Below are 23,809 nucleotides of genomic sequence, written 5' to 3'. Positions count from 1 at the left end.
AGATATTGATGTTTCACTATTCCACGCCCTTCCCTTTTTTTTTTTTTTACTTTTCCCACACTTTCATCTTCATCATCATCAGCATCTTTGACATCAACTTCTTCACCTTATTCATCTTCTTCTTCATCTTCTACCTATTTTTTTTTATTACATTCTTCATATTCATTTTATTCAACCATTATTATTCTTCCTATTCTACATATTCATTTTATTCAACTATTATTATTCTTCCTATTCTACTTCTTCATCATATTCTCATTTGTGACAGGCATTCCCGTAGTTTTTATCTATAAAAGTTTGAAGATTACACCTTCCGTTCTGCCAGTCACAAAATTTACATTTGTCCGCGTTCACTTTGGCCTGCAGCATCAGGCTTTATCCAGGGGCACCAGGAGGAGGAACGGACTCACCCCCATACACTGCTTAGTCTTCTTCTGCATATAATTTAGATAATCTCTTTTGCTCTGATATTAAGTGTTATGCTTAATGTTCTTCTGCTCTTTGTTCTGCAGCCTTTTGTTCTTCTGCTTCTCGGTCTTCCATGTCGTCGTCTCCAGGGTCGTCGTCTCCAGGGTTGTCGTCTATGCCATCGTCGTCTCCGCCGTCGTCGTCGTCTTCCGGGTCGTCGACTTTAGGGTCTTCAACTTGGAAATGTAGCAGAAGGTACAAAAAGGCTGAGAAAATGCCAAGAACCAGCTGATGGAACTGGAACTCGGATGGCTACCCGAAGGTTCAAGAGCCTATGGAACTACCGAGGACCAGCTGACGTTACTGGAACCCGGTTACTAAGCAGGAGGTACCCATGCTAAAAAGCACTACCAAGGACCGCCTAACGTTGGCGGAACTCGGATACCCAGAAGGAGGCACCTAAGCCAAAGGCTCTGCCCGGAACCAGCTGACGTTACTGGAACCAGGATGGGGAGCAGAAGGTACAAGAGCAAAAGACACTGCCGAGAACCAGCTGACGGTACTGGAACCCGGATGGGTAGCCGAAGGTCCAAGAGCCAATGGAACTACCGAGGACCAGCTGACGTTACTGGAACCCGGTTACTAAGCAGGAGGTACCCGTGCCTGAAAGCACTACCAAGGACCACCTGACGTTGGTGGAACTTGGATACCCAGAAGGAGGCACCTAAGCCAAAGGCTCTGCCCGGAACCAGCTGACGGTACTGGAACCAGGATGGGGAGCAGAAGGTACAAGAGCAAAAGACACTGCCGAGAACCAGCTGACGGTGCTGGAACCAGGTGGTGGACCAGAAGGTCCACAGGAGAGGAGAGAGCAGCTAGGCCGCGAGGCAGCCGCAGTTACCGAACCCCAACAGTCCTACAGGGGGAGCTTGGCCTACTGGCACTACAGAACCAGCCTTGACTACCAATTCACGCAGCCCACATAGGAAGCTCCTAAACTGGAGGCACCCTGGAGTTGGCTAACTCGACCGCAACACGACGGGGCAAGCATAGGCGTCTCAGTGAGCTTGACACTACCCGGAAACAGCTGACGGTGCTGGAACCAGGCTGGGCACGAGGGAGTACCCGTGACAAAAACACTGCCGAGAACCAGCTGGCGATGCTGGAACCCGGATGCGTCGCCCCAGTGTGCAAGAGCCAATGGCACGACCGAGGACCAGCTGACGGTGCTGGAACCCAGTTACTAAGCTGTAGGTGCCCACGCTTAAAAGCACTACCAAGGACCGCCTGACGTTGGCGGAACTCGGATACCCAGGAGGAGGCACCTAAACCAAAGGCTCGGCCCGGAACCAGCTGACGGTGCTGGAACCAGGTGGTGGACCACAAGGTCCACAGGAGAGGAGAGAACAGCTAGGCCGCGAGGCAGCCGCAGTTACCGAACCCCAACAGTCCTACAGGGGGAGCTTGGCCTACTGGCACTACAGAACCAGCCTTGACTACCAATTCACGCAGCCCACATAGGAAGCTCATAAACTGGAGGCACCCTGGAGTTGGCTAACCCGACCGCAACACGACGGGGCAAGCATAAGCGTCTCAGTGAGCTTGACACTACCCAGAAACAGCTGACGGTGCTGGAACCAGGCTGGGCACGAGGGAGTACCCGTGACAAAAACACTGCCGAGAACCAGCTGGCGGTGCTGGAACCCGGATGCGTTATTAAAGCCTATTAAAGATTGTCTTCCTAGAGCCCCAACTAGCGGTGTTGTTGCAAAGGGTAAGCAGGGGGAGCAGAGTGTAGGCCGAAGCCTGCACTGGAGGCAGCTTTGTGTCTGCGTTGCGTTTGCAGGACACTTTGCCGGCTACACAGTGGGGGAACAGCTGGCGGTGCTGAACCCCACTGACACAATGGCGGGTGTTTTTCTCTGTGCAGCTAGCACTTCCGGGCAAAAACTAGCGGTGTTAGAGCCCAGGGGCAGCAGGAGGAGGAGAGGAGCAGAGTGTAGGCTGAAGCCTAGTTGAACCAATTTCAAAGGAAACCTTTAACCCCCCTCAGGTGTTACAAAGTACAAGAGCCACACCTTGTGCAGTATTAATGCTGCACAAGTCAAAGGTTGCTCTATTAATTTGTCTACTTGCACACGCTGAATGAAAGACATACACAATTTAGCCCATTCTACAGTCAAACTGTAGTGGAGGCGTGACTTGTCTTTTTAAGGAGACGCAGCACAGGTGTCCAAAATAACGCCTTGGTTCTTGGCGCAGCTTCCAGAGCGTTGTTATTTGCTGTACAGGAGTCTGCGCTCTTGTGTTATCCCTTGGCAATGCCCTGTTAGCGCTGCTCGTCTTATGACCTCATTTCATGTTGGCCGGTGCGGTTAACGATGGCCATAAATCCCAGACCCACAGTGCCTTTTCATAAAGTCACACTGCGGTGCTGGGATTCGTGGCCTTGAGCAGTAAATATTTTCGCCGCTCACACACGTCCTTACACCTGCTTCAGACTGGGCGGCCTCTGCTGATCCCTTCTCGCATGCCGCGGCCATGAGGCTGCACAGTCTGAAGAAGGCGGAAGGAGATGAGTGACGACAGGCGAACATATGCACTGCTCGTGCCCATAAACCACACCCTCGCTGACAAAATAAATAAGACACCGAGGGGCGTTGTTTCGAGCAGGGCGGACGCACAGGCGCAGCCAGCTAACCAATGATGTCAAAAGACGGGAAGCGCTACCAAGGGGGGTGCTGTGTATCATTAGAAAGGAAAGTCACACCTCAGGGACAGTGGAATGGTCTCAATGAGACACATTTTGTACGTGTTGAGTTCCACGTGGGCAAGGAAAAAAAGTCAGCCACCTTGTACAAATGCAGCAGTACTGCTGTACAAGGTGGCTGTTATACATAGAAACACCTGGGGGTGGGGGGCAGGCTCCCTTCAATTTCAGTTCATGTGCCTGCGTGGCGTTTGCAGGTCACGTTGCCGGCTACACAGCAGGGGAACAGCTGGCGGTCCTGAACCCCACTAACACATTGGCTGCTGTTTTTCTCTGTGCAGCTAGCACTTCCGGGCAAAAAATAGCGGTGTTAGAGCCCAGGGTCAGCAGGAGGAGGAGAGGAGCAGAGTGTAGGCCGAAGCCTAGTTGATCCAATTTCAAAAGTAACCTTTAACCCCCCCCTCAGGTATTGCAAGGTACAAGAGCCACACCTTGTGCAGCATTAATGCTGCACAAGTAAAAGGTTGCTCTATTAATTTTGCTCCTTGCACACGCTGAATAAAACACGTACACTATTTATCCCATTATACTGTCAAACAGTAGTGGAGGCGTGACTTGTCTTTTTAAGAAGACGCAGCACAGGTGTCAAAATTTACACCTAGGTGCTGGGCGCAGATTCCTGAGCGTTGTTATTTGCAGTACAGTAGTCTGCGCTCTTGTGTTATCCCTTGGCAATACCCTGTTAGCGCAGCCCGTCTTATGACCTCATTTCATGTTGGCCGGTGCGGTTAACGAAGGCCATAAATCCCAGACCCACAGTGCCTTTTCATAAAGTCACACTGTGGTGCTGGGATTCGTGGCCTTGTGCAGTAAATATGTTCGCCGCTCACACATGTCCTTACACCTGCTTCAGACTGGGCGGCCTCAGCTGATCCCTTATCGCCTGCCACGGCCATGAGGCCGCACAGTCTGAAGAAGGCGGAAGGAGGGGAGTGAAGACAGGTGAAGATATGCACTGCTCGTGCCCATCAATCACACCCTCGCAGTCAAAATATATGAGACAACGAGGGGCGTTGTGTCGGGCAGGGCGGACGCACAGGCACAGCCAGCCAACCAATGATGTCAGAAGACGGGCAGCGCTAACAAGGGGGTGCTGCGTGTCATTAAAAAGGAAAGTCACACCTCAGGGACATTGTAATGGTCTCTAAAGAGACACATTTTGTACGTGTTGAGTTCCACGTGGGCAATGAGAAAAAGTCAGCCACCTTGTACAAATGCAGCATTACTGCTGTACAAGGTGGCTGTTATACATAGAAACACCTGGGGGTGGGGGGCAGGCTCCCTTCAATTTCAGTTCATGTGCCTGCGTGGCGTTTGCAGGTCACGTTGCCGGCTACACAGCAGGGGAACAGCTGGCAGTGCTGAACACCACTAACACATTGGCTGGTGTTTTTCTCTGTGCAGCTAGCACTTCCGGGCAAAAACTAGCGGTGTTAGAGCCCAGGGTCAGCAGGAGGAGTAGAGGAGCAGAGTGTAGGCCGAAGCCTGCACTGGTGGCAGCTTTTGGTCGGTTGTGGCAGCGTGGCTTGTGCTGGACACGATGCCAGCTACACAGCAGGGGAACAGCTGGCGGTGCTGAACCCCACTAACACATTGGCTGGTGTTTTTCTCTGTGCAACTAGCGCTTCCAGGCTACAACTGGCGGTGTTATAGCCCAGGGGCAGCAGGAGGAGGAGAGGAGCAGAGTGTAGGCCGAAGCCTAGTTGAACCAATTTCAAAGGGAACCTTTAACCCCCCCTCAGGTGTTACAAAGTACAAGAGCCACACCTTGTGCAGCATTAATGCTGCACAAGTAAAAGGTTGCTCTATTAATTTTGCTCCTTGCACACGCTGAATAAAACACGTACACTATTTAGCCCATTATACTGTCAAACAGTAGTGGAGGCGTGACTTGTCTTTTTAAGAAGACACAGCACAGGTGTCCAAAATAACACCTTGGTACATGGGCGCAGCTTCCTGTGCATTGTTATTTGCTGTACAGGAGTCTGCGCTCTTGTTATCCCTTGGCCATGCGCTGTTAGTGCTGGCTGTCTTCTGACCTCATTTCATGTCGGCCGTTGCGGTTAGCGATGGACATGAATCCCAGACCCACAGTGTGTTTTCAAAAATTCACACTGCGTGGCTGGGATTCGTGGCCTTGTGCAGTAAATATGTTTGCCGCTCACACATGTCCTTACACCTGCTTCAGACTGGGCGGCCTCATCTGATCCCTTATCGCATGCCGCGGCCATGAGGCCGCCCAGTCTGAAGAAGGCGGAAGGAGATGAGTGAACACAGGCAAACATATGCACTGCACATGCCCATCAATCACACCCTCGCTGTCCAAAAAAATAAGACACCGAGGGGCGTTGTTTCGAGCAGGGCAGACGCACAGGCGCAGCCAGCTAACCAATGATGTCAAAAGACGGGCAGCGCTACCAAGGGTGGTGCTGCGTATCATTAGAAAGGAAAGTCACACCTCAGGGACAGTGGAATGGTCTCAATGAGACACATTTTGTACGTGTTGAGTTCCACATGGGCAAGGAAAAAAAGTCAGCCACCTTGTACAAATGCAGCATTACTGCTGTACAAGGTGGCTGTTATACATAGAAACACCTGGGGGTGGGGGGCAGGCTCCCTTCAATTTCAGTTCATGTGCCTGCGTAGCGTTTGCAGGTCACGTTGCCGGCTACACAGCAGGGGAACAGCTGGCAGTGCTGAACCCCACTAACACATTGGCTGGTGTTCTTCTCTGTGCAGCTAGCATGTCCGGGCAAAAACTGGCAGTGATTGAGCCCAGGGTCAGCAGGAGGAGGAGAGGAGCAGAGTGTAGGCCGAAGCCTGCACTCGTGGCAGCTTTTGGTCTGTTGTGCCAGCGTGGCTTGTGCTGGACACGATGCCGGCTGCACAGCAGGGGAACAGCTGGCGGTGCTGAACCCAACTAACACATTGGCTGGTGTTTTTCTCTGTGCAGCTAGCACTTCCAGGCTACAACTGGCGGTGTTATAGCCCAGGGGCAGCAGGAGGAGAGGAGCAGAGTGTAGGCCGAAGCCTGTACTGGTGGCAGCTTTTGGTCTGTTGTGCCAGCTTGGCTTGTGCTGGACACGATGCCGGCTACACAGCAGAGGAACAGCTGGCGGTGCTGAACCCCACTAACACATTGGCTGGTGTTTTTCTCTGTGCAGCTAGCACTTCCGGGCAAAAACTAGCGGTGTTAGAGCCCAGGGTCAGCAGGAGGAGGAGAGGAGCAGAGTGTAGGCCGAAGCCTAGTTGAACCAATTTCAAAGGTAACCTTTAACCCCCCTCAGGTGTTGCAAGGTACAAGAGCCACACCTGGTGCAGCATTAATGCTGCACAAGTAAAAGGTTGCTCTATTAATTTTGCTCCTTGCACACGCTGAATAAAACACGTACACTATTTAGCCCATTGTACTGTCAAACAGTAGTGGAGGCGTGACTTGTCTTTTTAAGGAGACGCAGCACAGGTGTCAAAATTTACACCTAGGTGCTGGGCGCAGATTCCTGAGCGTTGTTACTTGCTGTACAGGAGTCTGCGCTCTTGTTATCCCTTGGCCATGCGCTGTGAGCTCTGCCTGTCTTCTGACCTCATTTCATGTTGGCCGGTGCGGTTAGCAATGGACATGAATCCCAGACCCACAGTGTGTTTTCAAAAAATCACACTGCGTGCCTGGGATTCGTGGCCTTGTGCAGTAAATATGTTTGCCGCTCACACATGTCCTTACACCTGCTTCAGACGGGGCGGCCTCAGCTGATCCCTTATCGCCTACCACGGCCATGAGGCCGCACAGTCTGAAGAAGGCGGAAGGAGATGAGTTAAGACAGGCGAACATATGCACTGCACATGCCCATCAATCACACCCCCGCAGCCAAAATATATGAGTCAACGAGGGGGGTTGTGTCGGGCAGGGCGGACGCACAGGCACAGGCAGCCAACCAATGATGTCAGAAGACGGGCAGCGCTACCAAGGGGGGTGGTGCGTGTCATTAAAAAGGAAAGTCACACCTCAGGGACATTGTACTGGTCTGTAATGAGACACATTTTGTACGTGTTTAATTCAACGTGGGCAAGGAGAAAAAAACAGCCACCTTGTACAAATGCAGCAGTACTGCTGTACTAGGTGGCTGTTATACATAGAAACACCTGGGGGGGTGGGGCCAGGTTCCCTTCAATTTCAGTTCAGGTGCCTGCATGGCGTTTGCAGGACACGTTGCCAGCTACACAGCAGGGGAACAGCTGGCGGTGCTGAACCCCACTGACACATTGACTGGTGTTTTTCTCTGTGCAGCTAGCAGTTCCGGGCAAAAACTGGCGGTGTTAGAGCCCAGGGTCAGCAGGAGGAGGAGAGGAGCAAAGTGTAGGCCGAAGCCTGCACTGGTGGCAGCTTTTGGTCTGTTGTGCCAGCGTGGCTTGTGCTGGACACGATGCCGGCTACACAGCAGGGGAACAGCTGGCGGTGCTGAACCCAACTAACACATTGGCTGGTGTTTTTCTCTGTGCAGCTAGCACTTCCAGGCTACAACTGGCGATGTTATAGCCCAGGGGCAGCAGGAGGAGGAGAGGAGCAGAGTGTAGGCCGAAGCCTGCACTGGTTCCAGCTTTTGGTCTGTTGTGCCAGCGTGGCTTGTGCTGGACACGATGCCGGCTACACAGTAGGGGAACAGCTGGCGGTGCTGAACCCCACTGACACAATGGTGGGTGTTTTTCTCTGTGCAGCCAGCACTTCCGTGCCCCAACTGGCGTAGTTAGAGCACAGGGTCTGCAGGAGGAGCAGAGTTTAGGCCAAAGCCTAATTGAACCAATTTCAAAGGTAACCTTTAACCCACCCTCAGGTGTTACAATGTTGAAGAGCCACACCTTGTGCAGCAGTAAAGCTCCACAAGTTAAAGGTTGCTCTTTAAGTTTTGCTCATTGCACACGCAGAATGAAAGACGTACACAATTTAGCCCATTGAACAGTAGTTCAGTTCTGTATTGGAGGCGTGACTTGTCTTTTTAAGGAGACGCAGCCCGGTTGCACATAAATAACGCCTTGGTGCTGGGCGCAGCCTCCTGAGCGTTGTTATTTGCTGTACAGGAGTCTGCGCTATTGTGATCCCTTGGCCATGCGCCTTGAGCGCTGCCTGTCTTCTCACCTCATTTCATGTTGGCCGGTGCGGTTAACAATGGCCATGAATCCCAGACCCGCAGTGTGTTTTCAAAAATTCACACTGCGTGGCTGGGATTCGTGGCCTTGTGCAGTAAATATGTTTGCCGCTCACACATGTCCTTACACCTGCTTCAGACTGGGCGGCCTCAGCTGATCCCTTATCGCCTATCACGGCCATGAGGCCGCACAGTCTGAAGAAGGCGGAAGGAGATGAGTTAAGAGAGGCGAACATATGCACTGCACATGCCCATCAATCACACCCTCGCAGCCAAAATATATGAGTCAACGAGGGGGGTTGTGTCGGGCAGGGCGGACGCACAGGCACAGGCAGCCAACCAATGATGTCAGAAGACGGGCAGCGCTACCAAGGGTGGTGCTGCATACCATTAGAAAGGAAAGTCACACCTCAGGGACAGTGGAATGGTCTCAATGAGACACATTTTGTACGTGTTGAGTTCCACGTTGGCAAGGAGAAAAAGTCAGCCACCTTGTACAAATGCAGCATTACTGCTGTACAAGGTAGCTGTTATACATAGAAACACCTTGGGGTGGGTGGCAGGGTCCCTTTAATTTCAGTTCATGTGCCTGCGTGGCGTTTGCAGGTCACGTTGCCGGCTACACAGCAAGGGAACAGCTGGCAGTGCTGAACCCCACTAACACATTGGCTGGTGTTTTTCTCTGTGCAGCTAGCAGTTCCGGGCAAAAACTGGCGGTGTTAGAGCCCAGGGTCAGCAGGAGGAGGAGAGGAGCAGAGTGTAGGCCGAAGCCTGCACTGGTGGCAGCTTTTGTTCTGTTGTGCTAGCGTGGCTTGTGCTGGACACGTTGCCGACTACACAGCAGGGGAACAGCTGGCAGTGCTGAACCCCACTGACACATCAGCTAGTGTTTTTTCTGTGTAGACAACACTTCCAGGTGGCAACTGACAGTGTTGAAACCCAGGGAATCAAAGAGGAGCAGAGTGTAGGCCGAAGCCTGCAGTGGAGCAAGTTGAAAGGGCACCTTTAACCCCCCCCCAGGCATTTGTTGCTGAAAGAGCTATCTTGTACAGCAGTAATACTGCACATGGAAAATGGTGGCTCCTAAAATTATGCTCCTTGCAAACGCTGAAGTACACACTCATATAATGTGTCCCCTCACACCGTCAAACCGTCCCGGAAGTGGGACTTTCCTTTGTAATGTGACACAGCACAGCCGTCATTCCAACCCCCTTGGTGCCGTGCGCCACCTCCTCAACGTTGTTTGGTTCTGTCACGGAGCCCGCGCTGTAATGTTATCCCTTGGCCATGCACAGTTAGCGGTGCCCGTCTTCTGACATCATTTAGGTGTCACAGTGTCTATAGAAAAAACAGCCGCACACTCAAGACTTGCAGGTTTTTACGTGAAAGTTGTATTTTTTGTTATTAGTACAGGCATCACCAAATGCTTATTAGCGTTCAGAGAAAATGACGGATACTTTAAGTTACGGTTAACGTTTCGACCAAGGCTGGTCTTTGTCAAAACCACACTTCTAATGGAGGGTAGAAAAGGTGCAGAAGCAGTCTGGAGTAGGCGAAGTCTGCAAGGGTCCTGTAGCACTGAGTCCGTCACACTGGTGATGCAGTGTGACGGACTCAGTGCTACAGGACCCTTGCAGACTTCGCCTACTCCAGACTGCTTCTGCACCTTTTCTACCCTCCATTAGAAGTGTGGTTTTGACAAAGACCAGCCTTGGTCGAAACGTTAACCGTATCTTAAAGTATCCGTCATTTTCTCTGAACACTAATAAGCATTTGGTGATGCCTGTACTAATAATAAAAAATACAACTTTCACGTAAAAACCTGCAAGTCTTGAGTGTGCGGCTGTTTTTTCTATAGACACTGTGACTTTGTGTTCAGCCTGCACCTTTTTTCCATGCGGAGTGCACCACATCTCTTGTACTGCCTGATCATTTAGGTGTCAGGCTGGCAGTGCCTGTGCGTCCAAGCTGCCCGAGATCCAACCTCGCAGTGTCATCTAATGTAATCCCACTGCGGGCCAGGGATCCATGGGCATGCGCAGTGCATATCATCGCCTCTCACTCACCTCCTTCCTGCTTCTTCAGACTGTGCGGCGTCACGGCCGTGGCATGCTATTAGGGATCAGCTGACGCCGCCTAGTCTGAAGAAGCGTGAAGAAGGGAAGTGAGAGGCTAGTATATGCACTGCGCATGGCCATGGATACCAGGCCCACTGTGGGATCACATTAGATGACACTGCGAGGTGGGATTTCGGGCAGCGTGGACGCACAGGCGCAGCCAGGACGACAACAAATGATGTCAGAGGACGGGCAGCGCAAACTGTGCATGGCCAAGGGATAACATAACAGCGCAGGGTCTATGACGGAATCAAACAACGCTAAGGAGGCAGCGCACGGTGCCAAGGGGGTAGCAATGACGGCTGTGCTGCGTCACATTACAAAGGAAAGTCCCACCTCCGGGACTTTGGACGGTGTGAGGGGACACATTACATGAGTGTGTAGTTCAGCGTTTGCAAGGAGCATAATTTCAAGAGCGACCTTTTCCTTGTGCAGTATTAGTGCTGCACAAGGTGGCTCTTTCAGTAACAAACGCCTGGGGGGGGGACAGGTCCCCCTACATTTTAGTTGTGCCAGCGTGGCGGTCGCATGACACGTTGCCGGATACACAGCTGGGGATCAGCTGACGTTACTGAACCCCAATAACAGAGGAGCGACTGTTGACTGTGCAGACAGCACTTCCAGGCACCAACTGGCGGTGTTAGAGCCCAGGGACAGCAGGAGGAGCAGATTGGAGGTATTGCCGCACACACAGCTGGGGATCAGCTGACGTTACTGAACCCCAATAACAGAGGAGCGACTGTTGACTGTGCAGACAGCACTTCCAGGCACCAACTGGCGGTGTTAGAGCCCAGGGACAGCAGGAGGAGCAGATTGGAGGTATTGCCGCACACACAGCTGGGGATCAGCTGACGTTACTGAACCCCAATAACAGAGGAGCGACTGTTGACTGTGCAGACAGCACTTCCAGGCACCAACTGGCGGTGTTAGAGCCCAGGGACAGCAGGAGGAGCAGAGGAACAGAGTGTAGGCCGAAGCCTGATTGGAGCAAGTTGAAAGGGAACCTTTAACCCCCCCCAAGACGTTTGTAGCTGAAAGAGCCATCTTGTGCAGCACTAAGGATGCAAAAGGAAAAGGTTGCTCTTTTAATTATGCTCCTTGCAAACACAGAAGTAAACACTAGGAATGTGTCCCCTTATACCGTAAAACCGTCCCGGAGGTGGGAATTTCTTTCGTAATGGGACGCAGCACAGCTGTCATTCCTATCCCCTTGGTGCCGTGCGCTGCCTCCTCAGCGTTGTTTTAAGCTGTCACGGAGCCTGCGCTGTTCTGTTATCCCTTGGCCATGCCCAATTAGCGCTGCCTATCTTCTGACATAATTTGGTGTCAGGCTGTCAGTGCCTGTGCGTCCACGCTGCTCCAGATCTCACCTCGCAGTGTCGTCTATTGTAATCCCACTGCGGGCCTTGGATCCATGGACATGCACAGTGCATATCCTCGACTCTCACTCCCCTCCTTCCCTCTTCTTCAGACTGTGCGGCGTCACGGCCGTGGCATGCTATTAGGGATCAGCTGACGGCGCACAGTCTAAAGAAGGCGGAGGGAGTTGGGCGAGAGCCCGAGGTGAAGATATGCACTGCGCATGCCCATGGATCCCAGGCTCGCAGTGTGATTCAATCAGAAGACATTGCAAGGCGGGTTCTCGGGCAGCGCGGGCGCACAGGCGCAGCCATCCTGACACCAAATTATGTCAGAAGACAGGCAGCGCAAACTGGCCATGGCCAAGGGATAACAGAACAGCGCAGGCTCCGTGACAGCTTAAAACAACGCTGAGGAGGCAGCGCATGGCACCAAGGGGGTAGGAATGACGGCTGTGCTGCGTCACATTATGAAGGAAAGTCCCAGCTCCGGGACGGTATAACGGTATCAGTGAACACATTTTATAAGTGTTAAGTTCTGCGTTTGCAAGGAGCTAATATAAAAGAGCTACCTTTTCCTTGTGCAACATTACTGCTGCACAAGATGGCTTTTTCAGTAACAAACGCCGGGGGGGGGGGGGGACAGGTTCCCTTACATTTAGGTTGTTGTGCCAGCGTGGCGGTCGCAGGACACATTGCCGGCTACACAGCTGGGGATCAGCTGACGTTACTGAAACCCAATAACACTGGGTCGTATGTTTAGACTGTGCAGCCTGCACTTCTGAGCCGCAACTGGCGGTGTTGGAGCCCAGGAATAGCTGTTCAGGTGGTAGAAAGATGAACACATCAGGAGACCTGGATGACACCCAATTACTTAATCAGGCAGAGGAGTGGCAAATTCCTGCGAGATCCAGGCCTGGTTCATTTTCAGGAAAGTAAGCCGGTCAACGTTATCGGAGGATAGTCGCATGCGACGGTCTGTTAGTACACCACCTGCGGCACTAAAGACACGTTCCGATAAGACACTAGCCGCAGGGCAAGCCAGCACCTCCAATGCATACTGGCTTAGCTCTGGCCATGTATCCAGCTTAGAGACCCAAAACTTGAACGGGGAAGAGCCGTCTGGGAGTACACTAAGAGGGCAAGCCATGTAGTCTGTCACCATCTGACGGAACCGTTGCCTCCTGCTGACTGGAGCCGCCGGTGATGGTGTAGACATTTGGGGCGGGCACACAAAAGTTTTCCACAGTTGTGCCATACTTGGCTTGCCTTGGGCAGAGGCACTGCTTCTGCTCCCTCTTTGTGCAGAGCCTCCTCCTCCACTGCCTCGACGCACTGAGCTGCTTTGTAAAGCACTAGCAGCACTCCTCTCAGTTGGACTGGAGAAGATGATGGAATTCACCAGTGTGTCGTGGTACTCCCGCATTTTACGCTCCCGTGTCAACGCCGGGATGAGGTTTTGGACATTGTCACGGTAGCGAGGATCGAGGAGGGCGTACACCCAATAATCAGGCACGTTGAGAATGTGGTCGATGCGGCGGTCGTCTCTCAGGCACTGCAACATGAACTCAACCATGTGCTGCAGACTGCCAACTGGCCCAGAAATGCTGCCCCCTGCTTGAGACATGATCTCTGCCCGCTCTTCATCACCCCACCCTCGCTGTACACACTGACCACTGGACAATGGTGTAACTCCCTCCTCTGGACGTAGCTCTTCCTCGTCCATTGACTCCTCCTCATCCTCCTCACAAAGGGTCCCCTGCCGACCCCTTTGTGAGGAACCACGTGGCGCTGACTGTCCAGAAGCTGATGGAAAAGGTGACTCCTCATCCTCCACCTCTTCCACATCATCCCTTATCCCTTGCAGGGTTTCTTGAAGCAAGCAGATAAGGGGGACAGTCATGCTGACTAGTGCATCATCTGCACTTGCCATCCACGTGGAATAATCGAAAGGACGCAAAACCTGGCAGACGTCCTTCATAGTGGCCCACTCTGTGGTTGTGAAGTCTGAGCGGCGCTGACTGCGACTTTTTTGCGCCTGATGCAGCTGGTACTCCATTACTGCTTGCTGCTGCTCACACAACCGCTCCAACATATGTAACGTGGAATTCCACCTGGTAGGTAGGTCACATATGATGCGATGTTCAGGAAGGCGAAACCGACGCTGCAGAGCAGCAATGTGGGATCTTGCCAAGCTGGAACGCCGCAAGTGAGCACACTCTAGGCGGGCCTTGTGCAGAAGTGCATCAAGATCCGGATAGTCCCTCAGAAAACTCTGCACAACCAAATTGAGCACATGTGCCAGACATAGGATGTGAGTGAGGTTGCCAAGGCCTAAAGCTGCCACCAGATTTCAGCCATTGTCACACACTACCATGTCTGGCTGGAGATTCGCTGGCACAAACCACACATCGCTCTCCTGCTTTAGGGCATTCCAGAGCTCCTGCGCTGTGTGGCTTCGATTCCCCAAAGAAACTAATTTCAAGACGGCCTGCTGACGTTTGGCCACGGCTGTGCTCATGTCAGTTGTAACAGGTAAACGTTCACGGGTCCATGTGGAGGTGGACTGTGACGGATCCTGCAGCGATGAATCTGAGGAACTGGTGTAAGAGGAGGAGTCAATGCGTACAGACTGGATTCCTGCAATCCTTGGAGTGGGCAGGACACGTCCTGCGCCACTCGCACGGTCTGTACCCGGCTCAACAACATTAACCCAATGGGCAGTGACGGAAAGGTATCGCCCCTGTCCATGTTGACTGGTCCACGCATCAGTGGTGAGGTGGACCTTGCTACTGACGGCGTTCAGTAGCGCATGTTTGATTTGTCCCTCCACATGCTTGTGCAGGGCAGGGACAACTTGCCTGCTGAAGTAAAAGCGGCTGGGCACCTTGTACTGTGGGACTGCCAATGCCATCAAGTCACGGAAGCTGTCAGTCTCCACCAGCCTGAATGAGAGCATTTCCAGGGACAGAAGTTTGGCAATGCCTGCATTCAGAGCCTGTGCTCGGGGGTGGTTTGCCGAGAATGCCCGCGTTTCTCCCATGCCTGTACTACCGATGGCTGTAGACTAGGCTGGGAGTGTGAGGATGACTGGGAACGTGGTGCTGTGGGTGGAATTACACTAGGTCTCTGGACAACAGTGCCAGAGGTTCTTCCATGGCGATCCAAGGAGGAAGCCGAACCAGCTGTGCGTGAGCTGGAGGAAGAAGCAACACGAGCTGAAGAGGTGGTAGCTGCCGTTGTTGGTTGGCCTAGGTCTTCAGTGTGTTTTTGGAACTCCACCGCGTGCCTGGTCCGCACATGTTTCCACATATTTGTTTTATTGAGGTTGCTGACACTTTTACCTCTTTTTACTTTCTGATGACACAGCTTGCATTTGACAAAACAAATGTCATCTGCAACTGTGTCAAAAAAGGACCAGGCACTGCAAGTCTTGGGAGCGCCCTTTTTGGCTTTTGAAAGAGACAGGCTCCTAACTGGTGCCAAAGTGGAGGCTACAGGCTCCACAGTCTTCCCCCTCCCTCTCCCTCTTTGGCCCGTTAGGGGAATCTCTTCCTCTGAGCTGCTCCCACCACCTTCCTGTCCCTCACGCCACGATGGGTCAAGGACCTCATCATCTCCACTACCCTCTGCCACCAACTGCTCCTCCTGGGTAGTCTCGGCAGCACAGTACGTACCAGAAAGCGGCACCTGAGTTTCATCATCAGATGCGTACTGCGATGTGGTCACCGCAGGCACTGACCCACCCGCCTCTTCAGAGTCAGAGAGACAAAGCTGTTGGGCATCACTGCACACTGCCTCTTCTTCCATTTCTCCAATACTGCTTGGCTGGCCCCCTGTTTCCAAGCCAAGAGATTCAGAGAACAGAAGTAGAGACGGCTCCTGTCCTGGGCTCTCTGACTGCCTGGCCAATTTGGCAGGTGGTGAAGAGACAGATGGCTGCTCTCCAGTGGTCTGTGCCTGAGAGGATGTGGCACTAATTGAAGTCGATGCGTTAGCTGCCATCCATCCGACAACGGCTTCAATTTGATCTTCACGCAGCAGCGGTGCACGGCGCTCTCCGACAAAGCTGCGCATGAAGGACTGTTCCCTGCTGAAACTGGGTGATGGTGAGTCACCGATGCCCACAGCAGGCACAGAATCACCACGTCCTCTCCCTGCTCCATGCCCACGCCCACGACCCTTACTCCCTGCCCTCTTCATCTTGGTTGACAGATAAAGATAAGCAGAAAAGTACTAAGGCCTTAGTGTGCTTATTCCTGAAATGCTCCTCCTAACAGGTGTAAGAAACACTAATGTTGTAAAGTGTGGACTAGACTTTATTATTGATAAAATGTGGCCTACACAAGTGTTAAGTGGTGTTTGGTGAACTTTACTTTTTTTTTTTGGGCAGATCGGGCTACAGAGCGAGTTTAACTCACACGGAGACCGTGCAGACAGCCGTAAACGGCGCTGCAAGGCCCAAAATCCCTCCTCTAGGTTATCCTATCTAGTGTTTTTCCACTATTTTGCTGGAGACGGGTGGAAAGACACTAATAGGAAATTGTTTACAAAATTTTCAACAGGCTGCACTAGTTGAAAAAAAAGGAAAAGTTATTTAACGGTATGAGGCAGTGACAAACCCTGAGCTGAATACAACGGGCTGTCGCTGCACACAGACTACAGGGCGAGCTGCGCTCACACGGAGACCGTGCAGACAGCCGTAAACGGCGCTGCAAGGCCCAAAAACCCTCCTCTAGGTTATCCTATCTAGTGTTTTTCCACTATTTAGCTGGAGACGGGTGGAAAGACACTAATAGGAATTTTTTAAATAATTTTTCAACAGGCTGCACTAGTTGAAAAAAAGGAAAAGTTTTTTAACGGTATGAGGCAGTGACAAACCCTGAGCTGAATACAATGGGCTGTGGCTGCACACAGACTACAGGGCGAGCTGCGCTCACACGGAGACCATGCAGACAGCCGTAAACGGCGCTGCAAGACCCAAAAACCCTCCTCTAGGTTATCCTATCTAGTGTTTTTCCACTATTTAGCTGGAGACGGGTGGAAAGACACTAATAGGAATTTTTTAAATAATTTTTCAACAGGCTGCACTAGTTGAAAAAAAGGACAAGTTATTTAACGGTATGAGGCAGTGACAAACCCTGAGCTGAATACAACCGGCTGTGGCTGCACACAGACTACAGGGCGAGCTGCGCTCACACGGAGACCGTGCAGACAGCCGTAAACGGCGCTGCAAGGCCCAAAAACCTGCCTCTAGGTTATCCTATCTAGTGTTTTTCCACTATTTGGCTGGAGACGGGTGGAAAGACACTAATAGGAAATTTTAGAAAAAATGTGCAGCAGGCTGCACTATGAGCAAAAAAGGACAATGGATAGAACTGTGTGAGGCAGTGTGAACCCCCCCTGAGCTGAATACAACCTGGTATATGGCTGCACACAGACTACAGAGTGAGCTGCACACACACACACACACTGAGACCTTGCAGAACGCTGTTAAAACAGCGCTGCAAGGCAAGAGCAAGGTGAACTGAACAGTGAACACAGCGTTTGCTAAATTAACCTTGGAAAAGCAAAATAAAGCAATTAGCTATCTCAACTGGCCCTCAGTTAGAACACAGCATCCTGTCCCTAACTGAAATCACAGCAGAGTGAGCGCAAAATGGCGGCAGCGCTTTTTTATAGTGCAGAGTGACATCATTTCAGCAGCCAATCACAGCCTTGCCAGTACTTACATGCCCACCATGCTAAACAGGATGTGCCCACACTTCCATTCATTCCTCATTGGCTGCTGCGTTCAGTTTGAATTCTGGGAATTTCCGATTCCGGTATCCGATACGCGGGAAGTATCGGAATTCGGTATCGGAATTCCGATACCGCAAGTATCGGCCGATACCCGATACTTGCGGTATCGGAATGCTCAACACTAGTCATGGGTCTTCCAGCCGGTTAATGACCCCAAACATACTTCAAGCATCACCCAGAAATGGAAGAAAACAAAGCGCTGGAGAGTTCTGAAGTGGCCAGCAATGAGTCTGGATCTAAATCCCATTGAACACATGTGGAGAGATCTTAAAATTGCTGTTGGGAGAAGGCACCCATCAAATAAGAGAGACCAGGAGCAGTTTGCAAAAGAAGAGTGGTCCAAAAGTCCAGTTGAGAGGTGTAAGAAGCTTGTTCATGGTTATAGGAAGCGATTGATTGCGGTTATTTATACCAGTGTGCAGCCAAAGATTAAGTTAAGGGTTCCATCAATATTGTCTGGGCCATTTTGGGGGTTATGTTAAATTATGTCAAAATTACAATGTTTTTGTGTTATTCCAATACACTCAGAGGAAATAAACAAGTGTATAACAAAATAAGTTTAATTGCAATAATTTGCAATACACTTTTGTATATTTTACCTTTTTTGGATAAGCATGTTTTAAGGAATGTCATTGCAATTTCTTAGCACCATGTGATTTGAATATGACTAAATAAAAAAAAGAACTGCTAAAACCATAATCGTAATATGTACTTTACCTCTTTCAACAAGATCTTTAATGTAGGATTTCATAAATTCTTTCTCAAATTGTTCTCGGTCTTGATTATTTTCCTCTTCATTCTCAGTATTCAAGATTTCATTTCCTTCAATGGGATTATCAAGAAGCTTCACATATCTGACAAGAAAATAATGCAATATTTAGGATGTTTTAAAGCTCATCTTAATCCAAACAATGCTAAAATAGTCTGTTATTTCAACAAACTTTACATAAATCAATAGTAAAACTGAGTATAAGACGCTTTGTTATATCAGACAAATATGCTATTTTCCTCTCTTATGAGCCACTTCTTCTACACCCACCTCCTAAACTTATTATCCACGCTTAAAAACAGCTCAAAACCATCTTAGTCAAAACACTGAGGACTGTCAGCTCAATGAAGTATGATGTTACAGATTCTATTACAACCTCTGGAGTGAGGAGCAGATAGAGACCCTAACATAAGCAGCATCTATCAAGAGTTTTATCTGACGCCATTGATGGATTCACAGCTATACTTCACAGTACTGCTGTGTAATGCCATGCATGTTGCTTCTTCTTCTGTTTGTGTGCTCTATAGGGTGAAAAATGCAGGAAACCATTTCTGTATGCAAGTCATCATAGCAGCTAGTCTACTCTCTACCCATTAGTTCATAGAGAACTGAAAGTTGGAAATAGAGCCTGCAAAAGGGAAAACTGGTAAAAAAGTTCACAAGAAATATTATGGCCCAAAGTAGTGTTATTGCTAGTATATACATATATGACAGCATATTCTGAATAGTTATCTGAATTGATATGTATGCTTAAACTCCTTGCCATCATATGACATAACTGTGTGTCATTATCGGTAAGGGTTTCCAGCAAATTGACTGTTACGTCATGGCAATCATGTGGGCACATAAGCTGTGCCTGCTAGATCGCCACCAGGGGCTTGGCTTAAGTGATAGCCGGTCTCCGGTTATCACAACCATGGCTGGTGCCCACAGTGCCCTTAGCTGTTTAATCTTCTAAATGCCGCGAGCAATAGTGATTGCAGAATTTAATAGATTAGGAGAGGCAGCTCTCTCCCCATCCGATCAGCACCCCTGCGACATGAACGCAGACTGCCAATGGTAGTCATAAGAACATATCATGATCCTCAGCAAAATCAAAGATCCCTAGAAAAGCTATATATAACCTACAGAGGCCAAGAAAAAGCAGTATAATCCACCATATAAAAAAGTATAAAAATGTATTCAATACAAAAATGTCATGGGTTTACTTCAACAGAGAGGAGCTAGAAGACCGCAGCATCTGATTTCTCCTACTCCTGCATTGATTAGAAGCAATTCACCTTCTTATTAAACGGTGTAAGTTTTGTTTGTCATTGCAGAGGCTAATCTGCTCTGTTGAGAGCTCCTAGGGCATTTAGGCTCTCAGCTATGCACTGTTAGCCACTCCCTTTCTTCTCCTACTTTGGTTTACCCTGATCCTCGCTCTCTCCATTCCTCTGTTATATGTGTGCATATATTTGTATATTTGGTATTTTTCGTTACGCTGTTCATGTTACCTTGTTAGTCTGGTTAATGTATTACAGTATACTACTATTCCCCTCTTCCCTGGGTGGGGGAAGGGTACAGACTGAGGGCGGATTCAGGAGTTAGGGCAAGGTACATGGCCTGGCATCTTCATCATGAGAAGTAATCCGGAGAACAGGGCGATCTAGGGCACCCCTAGCGTTATGGAAATGGAAGGAGCCGCTGGTCCCGGGAAACCTGACAACAGAGTCTTGACATTAGCTCTAACTGATACTGGTTTTTCATCCATTATGAATTCTATCACTGCTCTGATAGAGCAACCTGAGCAGCTCAGCCTGAAGGTGGCAGATCTATGCACTGTCATTTTACTGTGGCCTAACACATCAGGTTTGGAGACCATGACTCCCAGGAAACCCTAAGTCGAGCCCAAGATCGCTTTCCTGACAGGTTCTCTGGGGACATAACAAGTTTGTTGTTTTCAGGGAGGCCTGTAAACTTTACTTCAAGTTACATCCTTGTTCCTCAGAGTTGAAACGGTAGGGCATAATAGTCTCGCAACTTCAGGGTGTCACACAAGCACTGACATTCCCTCTCTCATCTCACTCCCAGTCGCTCCAGGTGGTGGAGGAATTTTTTATGGTGCCGGGTCATATATTCGATGACCCTGATTGCATCTCCCAGTCCACACTACATCAGCTTCAGTAGGAAGACCGTCCAGCGAAGGAATATTGCTCTGAATTTTGGAGGTCTTCCACGTAGTCAGTTCTGTGAAGGGCTATCAGTAAGGGTCAAGGAAGCCTTAGCCCTGAATGAGGCAGCCATGTTTCTGGCTGAGTGGATCACCGTCTTTACCAGGGACATAAAGAGTCAACCCAATGTGCAGGAGGTCCGGGGCCAAGGGCAACCTGGTCTGAGGCATCTGAGGCACCCATTCAGTTGGGTGGGGCAACACGTTCTGCAATGCAGTCTGTTGTTCACCGCAAAGGGGGAGTATGTTATTACTGTGGTAGAAAGGGCCATTTCATGGGCACGTGTCCTTCCTTATCTCACTGTTAACAGCCCCAGAAAAACTAAGGAGCCCGGGTTGCAGGGAGATTAGCAACTGATCACTGATCTATCAAAGTCGGCAGGTAATACTGTAATTTTGGTAGTAGCGGACTATTCAGTAAGATGTCACATTTTATTGCGCTATCCACTTCACCTAATGCCAAGACCTTGGCGCAACTTTTCATCAGTGAGATAGTAAAATTACATGGGATCCCTACCGATATTGTGTCTGACCTGGGGGTGCAGTTTATTTCCAAATTTTGGAAGGCATTTTGCACTCGTTTGGGGATCTACCTGTCATTCCCGTCAGCATTTTACTCACAGTTTATTGGGCAAGCTGAACGGGTTAACCAGAATCTGGAGACTTATCTCATGGATTTTGTGTCTGAGAATCAGGAAGATTGGGTACCTCTAGCAGATTTTGCAGTAAATAATCGTTGTCATGAATCCACTGGCAAGTCCCTGTTTTTCGGGGCATATGGGTTTCACCCTCAGTTCAGCTCATTTACTAGAAATTATTCTTCTAAAAACCTAAAGGAAAACAATTTTCATCATCAATTATGTCTAATTGGCAAAGGGTTATTGAAAATTTGAGGATGATGGGGTCCAAAAATAAGAGTGTGGATGATCGGAGACGTTTGGTGCGTCTGGACCTATGTGTTGGTGACTTGGTGTGCTTGTCCTCAAGGAACATTAAGCTGTAGGTTCCCTCTTGGAAACTGGGTCCCAGGTTCATCGGTCCTCATAAGATTGTGGCCGTCGTCAATCCCTTAGCATTCCGCCTTGCTTTGCCACTCACTTTTAGGATTCATAATGTGTTTCATCGATCTCTACTCAAAAAATACATTGTGTCCTCTGTACCCTCACTGTTACCACCATCTCCAGTCATTTAGGACTGTAATTTAGAATTTCAAATAGCCAAAATTGTTGCTTCTTGCTTAGTTCGTCAATATCTAGTACACTGAAAGGGATATGGTCCCGAAGAGAGGATATGGGTACCAGCATCTGACTTCCATGCAGCCAGGCTGATCTGATCTTTTCACGTATTACACCCTGATAAACCCAGTTCTGAGGTTCAGAAGATCCCTCATAGAAGGGTGGTACTGTCACGGGTTTACCATGACAGACTGGAGCCAGAAGAGTGCAGCATCTGATTTTTCCTACTTCTGCACTGATTAGAAGCACTTCACCTTCTTTCTAAATGGTGTAAATTTCTTCTGGCAGTGCAGGGGTTTATCTGCTCTGTTGAGAGCTCCTAGAGCTTTTCGGCTCTCAGCTGTGCACTGTTAGCCACTCCAATCTCCTATATAAACTAGGCCATGGCTAGCACTCATTGTCAGAAAGCTTATGCTACATGACTGGAGGTTATAGTTGGCTATTATAGGAGAAGGCAGTAGGTGGGTTTATCTGTGACTTTTGCTAGAGTTTGAGTGTGTGATAATTCCCTTTCTTCTCCTACTGTGGTTTAACCCTATCCTCCACTCCCCATTGCATTCCTCTGTTATATGTGTCAGTATATTTGTTTGTTTGGTATTTTTCATTACCCCTGTTCATATTACCTTGTTAATCTAGTTGGTGTATCACGGTATAGTACTACTTCCCTCTTCCCTTGTGGGAAGGGTATAGACTGAGGACAGATTCAGGAGCTAAGGCCAGGTGTGTGGCCCCGGCATCTTCATCATCACAACTAATAAGGGGAACAGGGCGAGCTAGGGCATCCCTAACGTTAGGGACAGAGATGGAGCCCCTGGTCCCTGGACACGCAGCAACCGTCGTGACAAAAATCCATCAATACTTAAAAACAATAGACCACAAGGTCGCAAAAATCAGTACAATAATAAAAATGGTGAAAGATACAGAAGAAAGAGAAAAACTGTGCACCCTACATCAGAAATACATGATCAAGTAAGATAGTTTATATGAAGAAATAAGGGGCCTTATAGAGATATAGTTGCATGGTCTATGTATTATCTCATATAATAAAGATAAATTGGCCAACCATATAAATATATGGAAACTAATTAAAGAAAGAGCATGTGTATACAAAGACAGGAATTATTTTTTGACCATAACAGGTTTTAAACCCAGGTACTGTATACTGCCGCAAACCCATGGATGTGACACAGATATTGTGTGAATATGAGTGCAGCAGCCTATTTCTTTAAAACATGGCCATTGGAAACATTATTTATGTCAATAATCTACATGCATGTAATATTTTATACACACAATATCTGTCACATCCATGGGTTTGATGCAGTATACATGGGTTTGGAGACTATTATGGTCAAAATGTTTCATCATACAGCTGAACAAAACGTATAATCAAATCAAAAAGCCGTATGTAAATAGGAATGGTACCATGAAAGCATCATCTTGTTCCACAAAAAAACAAACACTCATTCAGCACTGTCAGCAGAAAAACAAACTATACCAGTCACAATAAGGCCATGCAAAAACACTTAATTTCTATAAAATTGTTTTTATTGTGTAAATCCAGCAAAATATGAAAAAAACTATATGAATGTGGTACCGCTGTAACCAGGGTCTGGCTGGCAAATTTTGGCCGGGGGGAGAGGGGGCAAGTACAAAGCAGTGGCCCACAATTAGCAACCTACACTTATTGTCTCTGATTCATTAAAAGAGTGGTGCAAAACTAAATTTTATTTTACTTCTAAATCTCTAGCTATTTAATGTCATAATCTGATCTTTTTTCCAATATACTTTAGTTTAAACTCCCTATCCTTCCCTCACTACTCTACCTGAGAGCATCATTTGAGAATCCCAGAACACGTTGAGATACTCAAAAAAATCGTCATCAGGGGCAGAGGCTGCGGACACTGCTACAGCCTTTGCCCCCTCAATGAAATGAAGCATCATCTGTGACCCCTGATACCCCAATACTGAGCTGCTGCTGCCGTATGTGTCCCTAT

The 23,809-nt window shown here is 49.3% G+C and overlaps 1 protein-coding gene across 1 annotated transcript in view; it reads right to left on the bottom strand.

Moving 5' to 3' along the window:
- Positions 1–23,809, bottom strand: part of LRRC2 (leucine rich repeat containing 2) — a 759,557-nt gene that overhangs the window by 5,474 nt on the left and 730,274 nt on the right. The window contains exon 8 of the mRNA XM_069745466.1: positions 18,314–18,450. Within this exon, the coding sequence (XP_069601567.1) occupies positions 18,314–18,450 (137 nt within the window). The remainder of the gene's footprint in view (positions 1–18,313; positions 18,451–23,809) is intronic.

The sequence above is a fragment of the Ranitomeya imitator genome, chromosome 1 (assembly GCF_032444005.1).
Source record: "Ranitomeya imitator isolate aRanImi1 chromosome 1, aRanImi1.pri, whole genome shotgun sequence".
Classification (NCBI taxonomy): Eukaryota; Metazoa; Chordata; class Amphibia; order Anura; family Dendrobatidae; genus Ranitomeya; species Ranitomeya imitator.
Note: the sequence above shows the minus strand (reverse complement) of the source record. Positions and strands in the feature narration are given on the sequence as shown.